At 37.3% G+C, this 19781-nt stretch overlaps 2 protein-coding genes across 4 annotated transcripts; both read right to left on the bottom strand.

The window, feature by feature from the left end:
* Positions 1-2981: 2981 nt before the first annotated feature.
* Positions 2982-7451, bottom strand: LOC146326650 (uncharacterized). The gene is made up of 4 exons (XM_084718386.1): positions 6727-7451; positions 5982-6103; positions 4204-4259; positions 2982-3745 (listed from the first exon to the last, which is right to left on the bottom strand). Exons 1-4 carry the CDS (start codon positions 7336-7338, stop codon positions 3399-3401), a joined length of 1137 nt encoding a protein of 378 aa, XP_084574512.1. The 5' UTR covers positions 7339-7451; the 3' UTR covers positions 2982-3398.
* Positions 7452-11307: 3856 nt separating this feature from the next.
* yif1a (Yip1 interacting factor homolog A (S. cerevisiae)) lies at positions 11308-19322 on the bottom strand. 3 transcript variants are annotated; one of them, XM_084718954.1, is made up of 9 exons: positions 19242-19322; positions 18760-18811; positions 17047-17291; positions 15262-15366; positions 13525-13603; positions 13381-13438; positions 13121-13276; positions 12865-12958; positions 11308-12036 (listed from the first exon to the last, which is right to left on the bottom strand). In XM_084718954.1, exons 2-9 carry the CDS (start codon positions 18788-18790, stop codon positions 11878-11880), a joined length of 927 nt encoding a protein of 308 aa, XP_084575080.1. In that variant the 5' UTR covers positions 18791-18811; positions 19242-19322; the 3' UTR covers positions 11308-11877. The 3 variants fall into 3 exon arrangements, with proteins under 3 accessions (XP_084575080.1, XP_084575082.1, XP_084575083.1); XM_084718956.1 differs by having other exon boundaries at positions 19246-19310; XM_084718957.1 differs by lacking the exons at positions 18760-18811; positions 19242-19322 and adding an exon at positions 18615-18753.
* Positions 19323-19781: the final 459 nt, after the last annotated feature.

Here is a 19781-nt window from a genome sequence, read left to right as displayed (position 1 = left end):
GGTGTCATTTCCTGCTTGTACTTTCGTCTATTTACCAACTACGTTACCCAATGTGCCAGCCCCGCCCCATAACTATGGGAAATGTAGGTTTTAATGTAAAGTTACGAATACGGAACTATCGGAGAAGTCATGTAACAGAGAAGTTTGATGTTTTGCATTTACACAAATAAAATCTGAGTAACTTTCATGGATGAAAAGGGCATTGTTGCTTAGCAACAGGCTTTTGTTTGGCCCGCACCATGAATATCCAGCAGCCTTGTGCATTTGGTTCAGTGGGCTATGACTGTTACGCCCTCTAATGGCTTAATTCGTATATAGAGCTGCAATCTTCCAGAGCTGATGAAAATACCAAAAAATACAGTTTTTACAGTGGTGAATGAATTATTCAGATCTTTTACTTGAGTGAAAGTACACATCTTAAAAATACTAAGGTTTGCATTGGAAAGGTTAAGGTGAAGCAGGGGAATATATAAGTATAAAGTATAAGTAAAATGCAGAAAAATGCTCACAGTGACTGGTAGACTATATCATTAGATTATTATTATTATTCATGCTATCATGCAATATAAAAGATTTATTTTACTGTTGTCATTGGCTGAGGTGAAGTATATTTTGACCGATTTTGTATAGGACTGCAAATAATGTTTATTGTCTCCAATAACTGGCTGATCGTTTGTTTTGTAAAAATTCTGTTTTCTGCCAGTAGACTAAACAACTCAAAATGATTAAAAAATATAGCTAATTAACCAATTATGTCTCAGTCATTTTCATGTTTCATAAAACTTTCAAATGGGTTTTGTGCTAAACTCTTAATTTGTAAAGTAACTAGTAAGTAAAGTTGTCAAATAAATGTAATAGAGTAAAAAAGTATGAAATGTAGTACATAGTTTCATTCCACCACTGACATTTTCATAGCACAACTAATGCAACCAAAACAAAAATGATATACTCTGAACATAAAAAACAGGCCATTTTAATTCACAAGAACGGCATGACAGATTTTATTTGTTAGATTACAAAATCTAAAGCTCTTGAAAATATATAATTTACAAACAGAAATTCAGTGCACCCTGAAATGTAAAGTTCTTTTTTTTTTCAAATGGCAGTGAGTTCATTTTACATTTCAACTCAATATCAAAACTATTCCTGATTGACAGCTTAGCTTTGCTCACAAGGTCATATCTAGGTTTTCAAATTCACAGAAAAATCATAGACATCCAGGGATTCAGTGACATGACGACGTGTACGTGAAATCAACTTGAGCAAACAAATATCTGAAGAATGACAATTGGTGTAAAGAAATTAATTTGAATTGGAAGTACTCATATTATTTAACTTGAGTAGTGCTTTCCCACTTTTTTGACTGCTATCTACAATCAGAACTACATTATAAATTACATCTTTTTTTTATTTAAGTACTATACGTAACTACTTTTAGCATTACATTCTTTTCAGAATAGGCTACATCGTTAGGGGGAGATTTATCTGACTTAAACATGTTTTGAGCTTTTGTTTTTTTCTCTAATAAACCTTGCTGGTCACCACTTTGACAAACTGTAGAAGAACTGGTTGGTAAAACATTATTTTGAAATGATAATAGTGTGGAAATGAGTCAGTGAACTGCTAATTTTGTATTTTTTGTGCAGGTTTCAATAGTATATAAATCTTACATTAACTTGGGAAACATCTTAACCAAGAAACTGAACTTCTACTTGAGCTGGAAGCACTTCTTCCACCCCTGAGAACAAACTTGATGTATTAAAAAATCACAGTGAAAAACTTGTGGTATTGAAGACCGTTTTCTATTAATACTTTAAAATCTCAGAGCATAATTTTGTCCATGTTTTTCATTTTAACGGTACTCTCAAGTCATTGTACGGTGATAAATTCAGCTTCTGCATTGAAAGTGCCTGAATACATGTGAAGCAATGTTATCCGTAGTTTTGTTAGTCCATCAGTAAGTCGATTACATATATTTATAACTAACTACAAAACAATACACAAGTCACAGGGCAGTGTCAACGTCTCAGGGAGAAGCAGCCGATTTGCCAAACATCATCACTCCATCCGTTACCACTTAAAGGGACAGTTCACCTCAAAATCAGAAATACGTATTTTTCCTCTTACCTGTTGTACTGTTTATCCATCTGGATTGTTTTGGAAATAGCTAGAAATAGCACTTGGCCTGTGGTGCTTAAAGTGCCAAAAATCATTTGAAATACTCAACAGCAATGTCTCTTTCATAAGTAAATCTATGGATGCCATTTTTCAGCACACACTCCATTTGAGGCCCGAAGAATTATTACTTAGTAGAACACCACAGCCAGTATGTCAACAATTTGTTCAGTATCTTTTTAAAATCTGAGGGGAAGCGGCACTTAAACAAATAACAAAACTGTCTGATGTGAGATGGAAGAATATACAGAAAATAAATATTATTTTTGAATATAAAGGTGCCTCTTTTTTAAAATATATAAACTGTAAAAACAAAAAAAGAATTTTTTTTTGGTTTTGAGCCCAACTCAAATGCTTATAATATTTTGTTGAAATAATTAACTTTTCTTCTTTAGAGTCTCAAATAAATAATATAGGTCAGCTTTTTTTTCTAACTTTATTTAAAAAAAAAAAAAAAAAAAAAGAAAACTTAAAAATCTATTGCAGTAAGGTGCCTTGTTATTTTGAGTTGTCTCAACTTTTTTTTTTCCATTACTTATTTAATTATTCTCTTATTCTTTTCTGTTATTCAAACTTCTTAATCAAATGTATTACTATTACTGTTAATGTTATTATGGTTTGATCTTTTGTTATGATGGGATGTGGCGATCATGGGGTGGGATGATTGGCAGGGATATAGTAGCTATAAACTTGTTTGATACCTCTGTCTCCTCTTTTTTTTTTAAAGAAGTAACTACTGTATGGGACCACAAATTAATAAATAAAGACCTGGTTACTCAAGATAATCCACAGGCCTTTTTGTGAGCCGTTTCATGTAGGAACTACTTTCTTTTTACTAATCTACACCCACCAATTGTACCACTGCACAGAAGGAAGTGTCACAACAAGGTCTGTTGATTTTCTTGAGTAACCAGGTCAGGTCATGATTTCTGGAGAGACATTGCTGTTGAGTTTTTCAAATGTATATTTTTGGTGATTTGAGCACCACAAGCAGAGTGCCATCTAGTTCCATTATACTGGAGGGAAGGCAGACATCTCTGCAGCTGACAGCTACGCAACTCTGCAACTCACAGCAAGACAATCTAGATGGATAAATAGCATCACAGGTAAGAGATAAAATATGTATTTTTGATTTTGGGGTGAGTTGTCCCCTTAAGAAGAGTATTTTCTTACAATGGATTGAAGAATTGCATCAGTTGTAATTGTTAAACAGGACATTCACATTAATATCCGCCCCCTGCAAGGTCCAGCAGTGACCCCGCAGCCTCCTGGGCCTCAGCATCCAGCTGAAGGATCTCAACTGTCTCCAGGTCCAGCTCTGTGTCCCCCGGCAGCACCAGGTACTGGTGAGACTGGTAATAGTGTAGCTCGATGTAACCACTGTCTGACAGGGGGTCCTTCTCCATCTCCTCGCTGACGTCCTCCTGCTGGTACTCGACCGACTCCATGGTGACGAGCTCCTCGTGATCCGGGGTCAGAGGGCACGGAGGGTTGTCAGAGAAAGTTGGATTATCGTTGGTCAGGGTTTGGGGCGAGGGTGCGGAGAGGAGGAGTGTGTGAGACAGAGGATCTGCACGAGGAGAAAACAACGACAGATGACAGATCAGTGTTGAAGCAGAAAATGACACATTAATATTAATAACATGTTTTCATGCAGGCCGCTTGAATGACCACTTGTCAGATTCTTCAGCGGGCTCGTGGGCCAATATAGCGCATAGGCTCAGAAATAAAACGAGGGGACATAAAGGGGACTAAGCTAGGCTATTGCTAGGTTGCCACGGTAATAGAAGGTTGTTGCCATGACAATGGAACACAAACACAGGAACAATGTTGCATGCTGAGAAAGCTGCAGAGCGGAATAAAGGCTGCAGGTAATAAAAGTGTCACAGGGGGCTGTTACTGCATTGATAAAATATCACAGACTGAAAGAAAAAATCATAAAGGGGTCAAATACGTGAGTTCTTGTGCTAATTTAATCGACATGAGCCCGCTGTGAGTCTCATCATCATCATCATCATCATCACTGACCTGAGATTTCAAAAGAGTCACACACTGCAGGCGTCCCAAAGTCAGATCCTTCCAACCTGCACACAGTATGGACAAATAACGAGACAACTACATAAATATTGTTTGTTTTTGCTGGTTAAAAATGCAGCTCATTAAGACAGTGTCATTAATATGTAAAATTATTCAGAAACACCTCACCCACTACAGGCAAATTATATCTTACTGCTCTGGTTGGGAAGCAATCCAGAAAAATGTATTAACATAAAAAACAACCCAATCAACACAAGAATACACAGGGATGCTTGTTCAAGTATTATTCTTTGGCTGCACCGAATGATTTTGTTTCTTTCTGTTTTTTTTTCTTCATAGTTAACATTTTATCTTTTAAAAACAGTTAATAGTGAAAGATGCCCGTTGTCATTTGCAAGAGCCCAAAGAAGTCTTCAAATCGCATGTTTTGTCAAACCAGTAGTCCAAAATATGAAGATATTCAATTTAAATATATTTTTTAAAAAAACTGTGAAAATCATTCTTACAAATATTTGGCATTTTACCTTAGATAAGCGACTTAAATTCCAGGGTTGGGTAGTATATGTGTAGTTGGGATTTTGTAAACAGATTACACAAAATAAGTAACTATTAAATATTAACTAGTAAATATTACAGTAAAAATGTCTTGGTACCATACCGGACTGTGGTGATATCTACCAAGATATTACATGATTAACTGATTTATTTTGTTGTTGTTTTTTAAATCTTATTTTATAAAAGGACTGCCACTCACTACTGCATTGTTTTGGTTTTGCAATTGTGCACAAATAAACATTGACTGCCAAAGACAAATAATGCCAAGTTTTTGCTGGTTACTTCTAACTTATTTCATTAAAGAAGGAAAGCAGAAGCACTTTAAGTTAAAAGGAAAAACACATTTTATACAAACAAAATGCTGCATACATCATATTTATTATTTAATAAAATAATTTTTTTCAACTTGTCATTTTTATTTGTGTTTTTAACATTGCGGTAAATATCATATCATGTATTTTTTATGGTGGTATTTGAGTTCATGGTATTGTAATCTGTAATAATCAGCCCAGATTACATTTGAAAAGGTATAATTAGATTAGGTATTTTCAATATTTTATATTCCAGTAATCCAAAAGTATTTTTGTAATTCAGTGGATTAAGTTACAAATTACACACCTTTCTATAGTACTGAGTAATTGACTACATTTTGACGTAACCTGCCCACCACCCTGGAGTCACTATCAAAACCATTGTTTTAATCATCATGTACATACAGTAAACCTAACGTTCGCTTGTTTCAACACCCGGCTTCACACATGTAAGGAGCTGTTTTCTTTTTATTTATGTAAAACTGCAGGGATCGATTACACACATTGGAAGTTATAGAGTTAGAGATTAATTAAAAAAAAATTAAAGGTGCAATAAGCAATTCTGGAGACAGATGGTTTTAAGTTTCAGTCCCTGGTGGGTTGGGAGTCACCAACCCAAAGTGTCAGTTTTTATTGACCTGAGAATGAGACTCAACAATCAGCTACCTTAACAAACTATTACTGGCCAAAGTCTTTTACCTTCTAAAGCCTGAAAACAGAACCAAGACAAGCAGCAGATGTCTAGTTTTCTCTTAGACTACATGAAGTACGTTACACTGAAAGGTTAATCTGGAACTTTTGCCCAGTGATGCCAAAAATAAACTGCCTTGTGCAGCTTTAATTAATACAGAAAATAGTGTTTCTGCCCTGTTGCACATGTGTGAACTGTGTGATTTCACTCACAGTGCAGGGTTGTTTATCAGGTTGCTGTTGGTGCTGTGATAACTGTGGGTCTTCCTCAGCACCTCGAGGAGCGCCGGCCGATACTCTGGACACACACACCACAGCGATCCCTTCCCCACTGACTGAAACAAACATACAAAACCACTTCAAACATTCAAACTGCAGTGGCTCATGCAAAAATAAGCAACACTGACACATCAGACCATATAACAACCTTAACACATGTGGAGTACATTCTAAAAAACTCCCTGTAGCGCAGTTTAACTGCTGACTTGACTAAACAGCTGCACATCTGGATTCAGTGTGCTGATTAAGGACATTTGAGTGGGATGCTTGAACCTCTGTATCAACTTTAGCCTTACACTTGAGGAAGGTCAACTTTTAAAATTGCTGCCTTTTTGAGATGGATTGAGAAAAACAATCAAGTTCCCCGAAGTTAAGGGACAGACTCAATCCAGCTGAGCTTTATGATGTGTCCTTTCTCTCACTCCAGCTGATAATTCAGCCAATAAGTTATTCTTAAAGGAGTAGAAACTAGAGCTTTTCAGCTGACTAGCAAGCAGAAAAGGCATGCGGGTTGGAATGAAACGCAGGCCGCTGCAGAAGACTCAGCCTCAGTACTTGGGGCACATGCTATGTCAACAGAACTTTTGCTTAACTCTGAAAAGAACTCATCTCAGATTAATTGTTAACCTTCGCTGGTGCAACCCAGTCCAAATGTGGTAAATGTGAGTCACGTCCTCACCTGGCTCTTGTCCCTCTGAATGCGTCGGAAGCTCTTGCTCAGGGACAGGTTGTGTCTGACAGAGTTCCTCCAGCCTCCCGAGGCTGTCCTGTAGTAGGGGAAGTTGTTCACAATCCACTCATAGATGTCTTTCACTGGAAGCCTCTTGTTAGGTGAATCTTCTATCGCCATGAAGATCAGACTGCTGAAGGAGTACGGTGGCTTGGACGAGGCAGGAGGGAGAGGATGGGTGGGTGTGGAGGACTCTAGCTGAGGTAGTGGTGTCATTTTGGGAAGGGGCTGCAGTGGCAGCAGGTTGCCTCTCTGATGCAGCCAGCTGAGGCAGGTTAGGTCGTCCTGGTCAGATGTGTTTGCCGGGCTGAGGCTCCGTAAGTTTTGTCCTTCGAGGCACTGAGACGATGTGCAGTGTGACAAAGGGGAGGAGTGGACAGACTCTGCTGTAGCTGGAGAGAGTGAGGTTGGGGATGGAGGGAATGAAATAGGTGAGAGGGGGAGTGAAGCACGACCATTTGAGCAGGAGTGCTGCTGCGGCGAGGAGGAGAACGGCAGAGACCCCTGCAAAGTGGCCAGACATGGTGAGGAGGGTGGCAGTGTTTGAGAGCTGTTCTCCATCTCTCTCTCTCCCAGGAAATAAAGTCCAGGATGGTTCGGCTGTATGACTGCTGAGAGCAATGACAGAAATCAAAGAAAGTTATTGTTGTGAGGAATGATTCATGTAAATCAGGACTAGGGCTGTACAATTAATCACAACTGCAATAAAACTTTAATAAAGCCAAGTGCAATTTCCAAATAGCAGAACCAGAGTCTAATCTCATTTTTTTTGACAAAGAAAACTTGAGTGAGAAAACATCATTATAGTGAGGTACTGTAGTGCTGCAGAGATGACCTGGACTGAAAATCTTGTTCTCCAGATGAAAGAAAATACGCTTGGTTGGAACGGCAATAAATATCACCTCATCATGATGTTAATAGTTTTTTTTTTTTTCAGTGAACATAAAAATTGTGATGCAAAACTGATCATTTCAACTATTGAGTTTTTCAGTCAAAATAATCACAATATGACATTTTTACTCAATCGTGCAGCCCGGGACTAAAAGTGAGCAACACTGCACTAAAACTGAAGCAGAGTCAGTTTCGTTTATATAAACCAAAATCATATTTGCCTCAAAGGCCTTTATCACCTCTACAGCATACAATATGCTAAGGAAAAACTCCAAGGATAAACGATAAATACTGATAATGGGAAATCCACATTATTATTTATCATTCCGATAATTAAATTATAGATTATGAATATGGGCAACAATAATATCTGATTTGACAGATTATGTCAAAGTGTTTGCATTTGAACTCTTAGGCAAACTATTCTATAAGAGCCCAAGTATATTTGTGAAGTTTTTGGATGTGCTTTGCTACAGAAAAATAAACAACAATTTGAAGAGTCAGAACTGTTTTTTGTTTTGGTGACAGTAACAGTCAGATTTAGTTCAGTCAAATCTATTGTAGCGTACATTTACACTAAATGATCAAAGTAAAAGTTGAACGCCAGACAGGAGAATAAATGAGATCCTAACCTGCCACTTTAAAACTTTTGAACAAACAATCTGGTTAAATAACCCAGGTAGCTTGTAACTGCTGATATAAAGGTGCACAAGATAAGACAACACACTGCATCCAATGCATTTCACCAATTAAATTACCTTCAAACCAATTTCAGAATGCAGTTCCAATAATCCAGTCACACAGGGTTGATAATCAAACACAAAAGACTCCCACTCACAGGAAATCAACAGAAACCAAACTCAAATTTAGAGTCCCAACAATAAAATTATGTCCCTTAATTAACTCAATCAAATAATGATTAAAAGTCTTCCAGTTCAAAAATATGGAATATTAAATCATTGCTCACTACACTCTAGTCTTTTTTTTACCCTGTGCATAAACTACAGGTTATATGAATTTAGTATTAAAACACAAAAATGTGACATCTTATCGGTATCAGCCATGAGAGGCAGGCAATTGTCGGTTATTGTGCTTCACCAAAAACCCTCTGCCAAGCCGGACAGAAATGCAATGTCTTAAAGAGTTTACATTAAATTAAATTACACTGCATTTGTATCGTTTTCTCCCGTTTTCTGTGTGAACCAAACTTCCTTTCAAAACAAAAACAGTAATTCAGACATGCAGGTTAACAACTCCAGGTTCATTTCAACAGCAAAGTTTTAGACAAAAAGAGGTGATGGAAAAAGTTAGAGAAAAGAAGAAAAAAAAACCAACCCACAGCTTGATTCAGTTAAATGTTAGCTCTCCGTTCCCCTCTGATGAGCGTCCACTAAACGTCCAAAGTCCACTATGTGTCCACCCTACAGTACTATCTTTAATAAACACAAAGTGTGGACAGTGGACAGGTGCAGCTCTATTATAAACTCAATGCTAGTAGCTCTGTATACTGAAAGGTGCGCTCGCATCGATTAAATGCTTTTAACAAAGTAATAGCACACATACAGTGTGTGTTAACACATTTATAACGCTCTGAAAGTGTGTATGTGATGCCACATGGCTCCACAACAGTCCAGCAGGCAAATGGCGGAACAATATAAAGTTTCATTTAACTGCTAGTGAAGAAAGCCGCCTTTTCCTCTCACACAGGTAACACACTCGGTGATGTTAGCTGGGAAAATATTAACTATTTACTCACCTAGTGGCCAAAACGATATTTCTGCTACAATTCGCGGCTCCTCAAACGTCCCAAGACGCGTCGTTCAAAAGTGAAAGGTGAATTTCTGGTGTTGAAAACTAGAATCGGGGTCGGACACCTCTCTCTCCGTGATCTGTTGCCGTTCCGGGTTTCCATGGAAACCAAAAGGACGCTTTGCAGGGTGCGCGCTCCCAGGCGCGCTCCCGCACCAACTATGAAGCGTCACAGCAGCAGAGGAGAGACGGTATTTAAACCAAATCGGGTAGGAAAAGAAAAAGTAGCAATACTCGAATATAAAACACCTCATTGAATATTAAAGCAGTGATTCCGAACCTTTTTACTTAAGGGACCCCTTTTATATCATGGGGTGACCCCGTACTATGTGACATGTTTTATGGATACTTAATATTGTATTTAATGCTTAACAATAAGAGTGCAGAACAACTAATAAACTGTACAATTAATCCAAATAATAAACACAATAACTGCAAGAAGTCTGTGAAATTATTTCCCGTGGATATTGCATCAGAGGTTAAATTTACTTATATTTTTAAACTTCTGCAATTTTCTGTCTGTCTGATTTGTTTTTATAACAAGAATATATACTTAATATGCTTCTTTTTCTGACGAATTTTGTTTTCTTCTCCCGTCACTTGGCTATTGTTCTATTGTCTTTGGTTGTTTTAGCTGTGAAATGGCAGGACAAGGCTGTTTAGCAGACTGACAGATCTGTGAATATAGCTTGTGTTCAGTTCAGCGTTACACTACTCTTAAAAAATAAATAACACAAATAACTTCATTTAGTTTTCTCCACAGAAATGAATGTAATGTTAAGATATAGCAATGCTGTATATTTTTTGAAAGTTTTCTTACATCCCTTAAAATCCAGATGGCCTTGTACCCTGTTTAAAACTTTGGTGACCCATAATGGGGGTCAGAAACCAGTGTATTAAAGGGACAGCCTGTCCTGGCCTGTAGGGCTATTTATCCATCCAGATTGTTTTGTATGAATTTTAGAGTTTTGGAGATATTGGTCATAGAGATGTCTGCCTTCTCTCCAATATAATGGAACTAGATGGCACCCCTACATGAAACTGCTCACAGCAAGGTCTGTGGATTATCCTTGAGTAAGCAGGTCATGATTTCTGGAACAAGACATTGCTGTTGAGTTTTTCCAGATTAATTTCAATTTGGCGCTTTGAGCACCACAAGCCAAAGCTGTCAAGCCATCTAGTTTACAGTATATTCAAGAGAAGGCAAACATCTCTATGGTCAATATCTCCCAAACTCAGCATCTCTTAAAGACAGATAACCAGCAACTCAGGCCAGAGGAAAGATATGTGGTTTCGATTTGGGGGTGAACTGTCCCATTAGTGACCAAGTACTAATAGTAGTAAAATGGTGAGTAGCACCCAGTTGCCAGTTGTGAAATAATTATCCAGATCTTTCACACAAATAAAACGAGCGTGATCAGTGTATGCAGATCCTGGATTTCACTAAGTGTTTATAATTAATAACGGCAAGATGAGCATTAAAGTATCAAAATTTGTCATTATGCAGCACAATGACTCATTATTGTAATAAATTGTATTTTTGGATTATTGTTACTGATGCATTAACATTCAAGCAGTATTTAATGTTGTAGTCGAGGTGGGGCCAATTCTAACTGGTTTAATAAATACAAATGCATATTTCAAAAGTTCTTAATTAAAATCTGAATCTTCAAAGTTACATGAATAACAAAGAACAATATTTTTGTGGAGAAAAGTTATGAACAGGCATAAATCAATATTTTCAATTTAAAAAAAATCAGATACAACAAATTCAGACATACGTTGCCCTGGTCTTTGCACAGGACAAAAGAGTCTCAGAAACTGTTGAAATTGATTGCACAAAGCTAAATATATTTATTTTTTCTACAAAAAATCCAAACATTGTCATGCTTTGTCAAAATGTAGATAAATAAAATCCAGGACTTACAAGAGAAAGGGAGATATTGCAGCAACATTACCATACCATAAAAGTGGCACTCGAATCGTGTTTGTAATGTGCGTTTCTGTCTGTGTGGTCTAAATACCGGAAAGCACAACCAGGAACTTTATATAAAAAGTAACGCTGAACTGATTTTGAGTTACGCTTAAACAAATGTCACAATGAAAGCCCTTGTTTTGAAAGTTAGGAGGCCAAAAAATAAGCATTTGTCAGTGTTACTGTACAGTCATGGTGGAAGACAACAGTCCTCCAGTGAGACATTTTCCATGTCACCGATGAAACCACTGCATTACGAACATGTCCATGTGACAAGCTCAACACACGCTGCTGCGATTCAACACTGTCTATATATGTTTGAGTTTACTGACAAAAGAGCATATAAAGGCAGGTGTACAAACACTCAACAACCACATGTTTTAGGTCCAATACACTCGGACTTCAGGTCATTAAATGCCTCACGGTCACCTGATCAAGTGAGAGGTTAACCAGTATATAATGATTGGCTGAAACACTGCAGTAGCCACAGTGATATAAAGGCGGACTTGAGGTTTGGCACTTGATCCAGTTCCCATGGAGTCCGAGGAGAGAGAGGTGAGGATCTTCATTTTCAGAGATCGAACCTGCAAAAAAAGAAACATTTTAAAGCCTACAGTTCAGGCTACAACAAATAATATGCAAGTTACATTAAAAAAAAACACGGGGAGAACAAAAGAAATGGAAAAAATATCTAAATATGTAAATATGTCTGACCTACTTATAGAATATAATTAATTATAATTACATAGGCAATTATATCTGAACTAAAAATATGCCACACTGCAGAAACACGATACTGCTGTGAATAAATTTTGAGCAGTTTTGTCAAAAATTAATGTCCAGTTTTTACAGTAGTGCAATAATGTCATTTTCTGATTTGCATTGAGCTGAAATTAGTAATCTGTATTTTTCTTCCTTGAGAAAAGAAATTCATATACTCAAGATTAAGGTTGGGCAATATGATGATGTACCATCCGACGGTAGAAATGTGCCCTGACCTGAGAGCAACAGTTGGTGGCAGTAGTGCATCTCTAGGCTGGTTGGTTACAGAGCAGGAGGCATCCCAACCAGTCAGATGTTTATTTACACCTGATAACCTTAAAACGTGTAACACTTGAAATTATTGTTCCCATGTTAAACGTTAAAATCTCAATTTTGAAAGAATGTTAGTTTAACTCTTTTGGGTCTTTTGTTTTTAAGTGATGTGAGTTGTTTTTTTGTTGTTAGTTTGGATGTTCCAAATAAAAGAAGGGAATAATCAGATGTTTTTAAGTACGATACAGTTATTTTAAAGCATTTTTTGATGGAATTGGAAGAATGATTACTATATCCTCATATATATCATATTGTACACCCCGATTAAAGATCCCTAAATATAGTGGGTGATTTCAACGAGGAATCAAAATACTCACAATGAAGAACATAAGGGCACAAGAGGACCAGGCAAGAGCCACAAAATAACCATCACTGCCAAACAGTAAGCCACACACCATTGTGAAGATCATCCTAGAGGAGAGGCATAAATATATCTTTAAAATCTTAAGCTAACATGGACCAAGATATTTAAAATCATTATTCAAAAAAATGGACTTCTAGTCTCAAACTAAACATCACACATTGTCTTGTCAGTAACATAGGATCATATCTTTAATATAACATGACATTTACCCAACATATTTGTATCCACTGTAGGCAATAAGATCAAAGGTTGAGAGGTCGCTGTGTACCGTCAGCAGGTACAAACTCAACAGCATCACGAGGACCTCGATGATGACCCACACGAGGGCAGTGCTGGCACACAGTCCAAGAACCTCTGGACTGAACCTTCCCACAAAGACAACGACACACACTCCTTGTTTAACTTCTTTGATAAAAAAACATATTTCCTGTGAGTCATAAAGCAAATCAGACAATGAAGAATTACTCACCTCTTTTGAATGCCGAGGGCCATTCCAGCAAGTAAAATGTAGGTAATAAAAGCCATTGCTAAAAGACAAAAAGTGCATGTAATACTATGTACAGGATCCCAGAATACTATGTTATTGATCATTTTGTATTTATGGAAAACTCACTTGGTATGTAAAGATCAGGTGCATTCACATCCTGTCTTGGAGTCAGAGGTGTGTCCCGATGATAACGGACTTCCCAATCCTACCAAGGACACACAAATACAGCATGAATCATCCTGTTGAGTCTAACACTGTTACTATGTTTTCTTTAACTCCTAGCTGCCTAGTAATATTCTATATTTTGTTACTGTACACAAATACCATGAAAAGACCAAACCTAACAATGTGTTAGTCTATCTCTTGATTCTTTCTAACATCTGTACCCTGTCTATGGTACCCAGAAACCAATTTGTTCAAAATGAATGTGTAAATCTTTAAAAACAAGTCTAAAATGCATATAACCCTGATTCCAAAAAAACATATGTACCAACAGAATGCAATGACTCACAGATCTTTTTGGACCACTTTCAATTGAACACAGTACAAAGACAAGACATTTTTTTTTTTTTGGTAAATATACACTCGTTCTGAATTTGATGACTGAAACACGTTCTGAAAAAGTTGGGACAAGGGCATGCCTACGACAGTTATAAATCACCCTTTCTTTTAACAACTCTTAGTAAGTGTTTAGGAACTGAGGACACTAATTGTTGACATTTTTAAAGCAAAATTCTTTTAATTCTTGTTTGATATACGATTTCAGTATCTCAAAAGTCAGGGGTGCCCATTGTCATGTTTTGCACCTTACTGCTTCATAATGCACTAAACATTTTCAATCAGAGACAGGTCTGGACTCCAGGCAGGCCAGTAGCTTAGCCACACTCTTTTACTAGAAAGCCATGCTGTAACCTGACACATGCAAAATGCATCTTGACATTGTCTTGTTGAAATAAGCAGGGGCGTCTCTGAAAAACACATCGTCTGGATGGCAGCATATGTTGCTCCAAAACCTGTATGACCCTTTCAGCATTAATGGTTTCAGCACATATTCTTAGAATAGGAGTAAATAGTTTGCCGAGGACCAATTCTGCTGTGGATGTGGAATACAGCAGTAGAACACCATATGTGGGATCAACTCAAAATAAACTATGGTGCCCATGTTCATGGTAATGAAGAAACATGTCACCCACTGATGTGTTTTCTAATAGTTTGAGGACAGAAGAGATCTGGCACAAACAAAGAAGTTGTATCAGGCTTTTGCTATACCAAAAATACTTGTTACAAGTATCAATTTATTGTTGGTTTTGGTCTATGTATAGTAATCTATATATATATATATAAGTAATAATATATATATTATTGACATTCAGAGAAATGTAGAATGTCATCAGCCTCATGCTTTGAGTAAACTACAGCTGTAAGGTTTTCTATTCAGACTAAACATTACAGCCAAACCATAGTAGTACATACAGTAGTATTAATGTTCAAACAGTAAACACTATGTGACCCTGGTCTTGTGAGGAGAGATTGCACTCTGTGTGGTTTGTACATTATCAGGGCACAGAATGTTTGGAGTGGTGACTTAATTTATAATCTGAATAAGTTAAAGTGTGTGGGAATTTACTGAGCTCAATGTGTTTTTATATCCGCATAGGCAATCGCAGCATTATGATGTTCATAACTAAAGCTGAAGTAGAGATTAAGTGGCTGATTATCGTGTTTGCATGGTTTTTAATGTGATAAGTGGTTGAAAATATGATACTAGTTGATTATCATGCATTCTTAACACTATTAAACGTTTTGTGTCGTGCCGTACATTGATGTAGGACTCAGAGTGATGGGATGAATGGCTCTGATTACCTGATGTGTATACGGGAACATGAGGATCATAAGTTTCTTCAGTACGTATCTGGTGTCGACAGCAAAGAAGTATTTCAGTTTGTTCACAGACATGAATCTGCTGATCTGAAAGGCAAAGGAAGTGCAAACATTAACTTAACAGATGAGGAGTGACAGTCTGCCAAACTTAATAAATACTGATGAGTCATAGTCATTTTTAAAGAAGGCTGTGCCTGCCCTCAGGGTTATGCATCACTTTGGCTTGACACCCAGTCTACGTACTTTGAACCACCTGCGTATCAAAGTTGTCAATCCAGTAAAACAACACCAATTTTATTCATGTGCTGTTCATATGCCATGTACAGGGTAATTCATTTTTTATATTGTTTATTCCTGTTTTCTTTATATAAGAAAATGATCTGCTTGACTGAAAACCTGTCCACTAGAAATAACACCCATACCCATACATTAAGATTTCAGATGTAAGAAGGCTCTGAATGTGACTAATATCTGGCAAAGGAGCATTGAGGAGTATTAAGCTGCTCTGGAAGAGTGATTATATCAATAAAAGAACATATTTGTGCGGCTGTGTTGTTCTCTATGTTGGAGAACTAAGGGAAAAAAAAGAATTTGTGAAAGCAAGAGTCACTTTTTGGGGCAAAATGGTAAATAAAATGGCACAAAAAACTTGCATTGAGTAAAACATTTGTATTTTCATAGTTGCAAAGCAAACTGCTGTGTTTGAGATGACTCTACTTCTCTCTACACACACGCAGAAACACAGACACACAGAGAGCAAAGTCAGCAAATAGCTGAGCAGAGAGCACACCAGTGGAGACAGTGAAGTCAACCATGTGAAGTAACCTGAAAATTACTCGCGTGGATGACACATATGCTTTTTACTACAAGTAAGCACAATACAACCTTTGTGAGTAAAAAACAAATACTTATCTGTATAATTATCTGCTTACTTAATCTGTTCTGTCTCTCTTTCTGTCTCTCATCCACCACCATATTTTTCCCAATCACAGCATGCTAGCTTAGATAAATGTGAATTGTTACACAAGCTAAAACGTAAGCTGCCTATCTGTAGTATGCCTGTTAAGCTTATTTTGACATGTATCTTAAAATTTGGCACATTGTTGTAAACTGGGCTGCTGAATGACATAAACCAGCCCCTCCTGCCTCTACTAGCAGTACTTGCAAGCAGTGAATCACATCAGCAGCAGAGGGAGGAAGACAGAGATACTGACAGCTGGCTGAGTTCATCATTCTTTCTGACCTTCACTTAGTATTTTGATGTGAGGAATATAATTTATTTTACTGCGTTTTTGGATTTGTTTCCACTGAGATATAACTGAGTTTATACAGTGACTTTGCTCTAATCCTGTTCTGAATTTGTACTTTTTTAAAATAATGTTTTTTTTAAAGCAATTACTTAGTAATGAAAAAGAAACTTATGAGAGTATTGATAAAGAACAGATGTAGTAACAATCATCCATTAGAGTAGTAGTATTTTTAAAATCTTAATGATACCATCTCTAGTCATACAGTTACACAGAAACGTGATGAATCGTGATGGAAAGTGTTTGAGGTGCATTTAAAATTGTAATTACTGTCAACGTATGACTGCATAACCAGACACATTTTTGATGCAGGTGTAAAATGGTTCCAACTGCCCAAATCAAGGCCTTGACTTTATTCATAGGTTAGTGGGTTAAAAGCCCATGCCCCCATTCAAACACCTGCAGTACTGTATATCATATGTGGAGGATGTGATATGAGTATTCTGCTGCTTTTCCTCACCTCTTTGTTGACCATATCCTTTCCTTGATTGGCTAATGAGGAGCCATACATCACTGCAGCATTGGCCATTGGGTCAGCAAACAGGTTGTTCACTCCAGCACCTCCCTGCATGTCATTTGTGGGTGCACCCATATTGTACCCAGGAGTGTAGTAGCCTTGACTGTTCATTGGTGGTGCTGCAGAGCTGGTGTCTTCAAACAGGACAGAATCTGCTGTGGGGGGAGCTGCACGAGCTCTCGGTTTAGCTGTGCAAAAGTCAACAGAGAAAGTTCACAAAATTAGACCTTATATTGATAAATGACAATATGATATTTACTCACTTTCATCTTATTATCTACAATATCAAATATAAACATTCACTGAAACCCACCCTAACTGGTTAATTTGTTAATCCTATTATTTAAGACATGACAAGTATGTCAAATCTTTCCCTGAGCAAGAGACAAACAATGCTTTGTATTGACTAAGATAACACGAGGGGTTTCTTAATTGATGCTGTTTGTGGGAATTTGTGTGGGAATTTATTATACTTCACTACAGTTACAGGAACATCCATTCTCAGAATTATTATATGAGTGATCTCCAAAGTCTTTCACAGTGCACGTTAAGTGCCCTCACTAAGACTAATGCAGCATACATGTGCAATAAATCCTATCTTTATGAAGGTTGTAATTTTCTGTTTGTGTTCAATTATTTGTTCATTATGGTAACGGGGCACATGCAGATGCTGTGTCCGGTAGCGCCTTCAAACTTCGCTACATTTTTGTTTTAATCTGTTATTTTTTTCAACTTTACAGCTGAAAAACGTGTTACCTATGACACAATACACTCTTAGGTATTGGAAAAGGAAACGTGGAGTTTCGATTTAAGAACAGCAGGACGAGAGGAGGAGAGTGTGAATAAGAACTTAGCTAGCAAGCAAGCAACAGGAAATCAGACACTGTTGTGCCCACATGTCACAGAAACCTGCTTCACCACAACATCCCGGATCATGGTGTTACATGTGACGGGCAGAGTGTGTTCTGAGAAACAACAAAGAACAACACACAAGACTCCAGCAGGATGAGGGAGGGCAAATTCTGAATTTACATCTATTATACTTAGTGCTAAAATGGACGTTTTCCTGATGTTAAAATTTTTCTGCAATGATATAAACCATATTATCATCACCATCTGTTGTTACTCCTGATTCCATTCAAACTGATGCAAATAAAAAAAAATCACTATAAAATTTCCATGGTGTATACATGTGTATGTAAATGCATAACCATTAATATTGTGTTGTAATAACCATATATTGCTGTATTATAATTTATTGTATATTTTATCCTACCCTATTCTTTTATCTGTAGATATGTTCTATGTGAGTGAAGCATGAAGGGACACCAGTCAGCTGTCCTTTAGTTGTGCACCCCTGTGATGTATGATGTCCACCCCTTATATGTTAATTAGGATAGACACTGTAACCCTCATGCAAGCAAGATAAATTCAAGTTCTGGTATGTATTTGACAGCATTAGCTTTATTTAGGTGCACTTAAGAAAGTAGAGTCTTGTAGTGTATATTCACCATCCATATGACAGGTATGCAGAGTCCTCTGTGTCTTTGGTTGAGTAAGAAAATAGGAAGTGGACACTCAGGGTGGATATTTTGCAAATTTTTTGCACAACTGCTTATTGATGGTAACATGATGGTGATTCACATTCCCACTTACTTGCTCGGTACCCATGATGTGGCAAGTCCATTTTGACGTTCGCTGACGTTAGCTTAAATAAAATAAAAACAATGACACGTTAGCTAACACATCTCAGCTTATACAACGCCTAGATACAGCAATGCACATTGGACATCAAGCTTAATAAAGCACTGTTATCTTGTGTCACAGTTTACACTGATAGCATTAGCCTAAGTTTTTTGATATCAGTAAGCGACTAGCTTGGAACACTTTTATGCTAATACCTGCTAGCTGCCCAGCTAACCTGCGTCTAAACTTCAGCGTTAACGGTAGCCACTGCTGCTGCCAGTTGATGCTAGCCACCTAGCCTGGCGAGCTAACTTCACATTTCCAATTAATATTCGGCGAAGCCACACAGATGAAAACAATACAATCGGTAGTAACATATCAAATGTCCACAGAGCTTATCTAAAGGATAACGTTATGATTATGAGGTAAATTACGAACATAAGAGCACTTACCTACACAGCTAACGTTGTTAGCTCGCTACGTGTCTACCAGACTGCTCGCGCTGATCCCACCCATCAGCGACGTCACCGTGCCTGCGTGGCACAAAACAGCGTGTAAGTACGAACACAGTTCACAGTACAACACAGTTGTGCAAATACACACAGTTAAGAGGACGTGCCAGTACTTCCATGTATGATTCTTCACCATTATCTATTGTTTTCCTTCATTTGTTGCTGTATCCCTGCTACTGTGTAAATATATTCAGGGCAAAACTGCAATCAAACTCCCTGTACGCATACATTGGAAATAAAGCTGATCGGTTTATTTAACAGCTGAAAGGTAATCAAGTACATTTACCAGTTCCCTACTTAACTCCCATGTTGTATTTTATTTCAATTTTGAGCAACTATACTTAATCTCTTCATTTTTAGGAATTATTTCACTTTTTTACTCTGTTTTCTGTGTCCCACATGGTTGAAGTTAGTACATACTTTGCACATTAAGATTTCATAAATGGAAACATATGATGAGTTCATAAAACTTTCAGCTAG

Source organism: Lutjanus erythropterus, chromosome 5 (assembly GCF_056507025.1).
Source record: "Lutjanus erythropterus isolate fLutEry1 chromosome 5, fLutEry1.hap2, whole genome shotgun sequence".
In the NCBI taxonomy this organism is placed as follows: Eukaryota; Metazoa; Chordata; class Actinopteri; order Lutjaniformes; family Lutjanidae; genus Lutjanus; species Lutjanus erythropterus.
Note: the sequence above shows the minus strand (reverse complement) of the source record. Positions and strands in the feature narration are given on the sequence as shown.

Bases quoted from the DNA above. Each gene is read 5' to 3' on its own strand.
- LOC146326650 (XM_084718386.1), bottom strand. From the start codon at position 7,338: ATGGAGAACAGCTCTCAAACACTGCCACCCTCCTCACCATGTCTGGCC. The intron at 6,104-6,726 runs GTGAGGACGTGA...TGTTTGTTTCAG, and splicing joins TTCAGAGGGACAAGAGCCAG to TCAGTGGGGAAGGGATCGCT. The intron at 3,746-4,203 runs GTCAGTGATGAT...CTCCTCGTGCAG, and splicing joins TGACTCTTTTGAAATCTCAG to ATCCTCTGTCTCACACACTC.
- yif1a (XM_084718954.1), bottom strand. From the start codon at position 18,790: ATGGACTTGCCACATCATGGGTACCGAGCAA. The intron at 15,367-17,046 runs GTGAGGAAAAGC...TTTGCCTTTCAG, and splicing joins AGGATATGGTCAACAAAGAG to ATCAGCAGATTCATGTCTGT. The intron at 13,604-15,261 runs GTAATCAGAGCC...TGTCCTTGGTAG, and splicing joins TGTTCCCGTATACACATCAG to GATTGGGAAGTCCGTTATCA.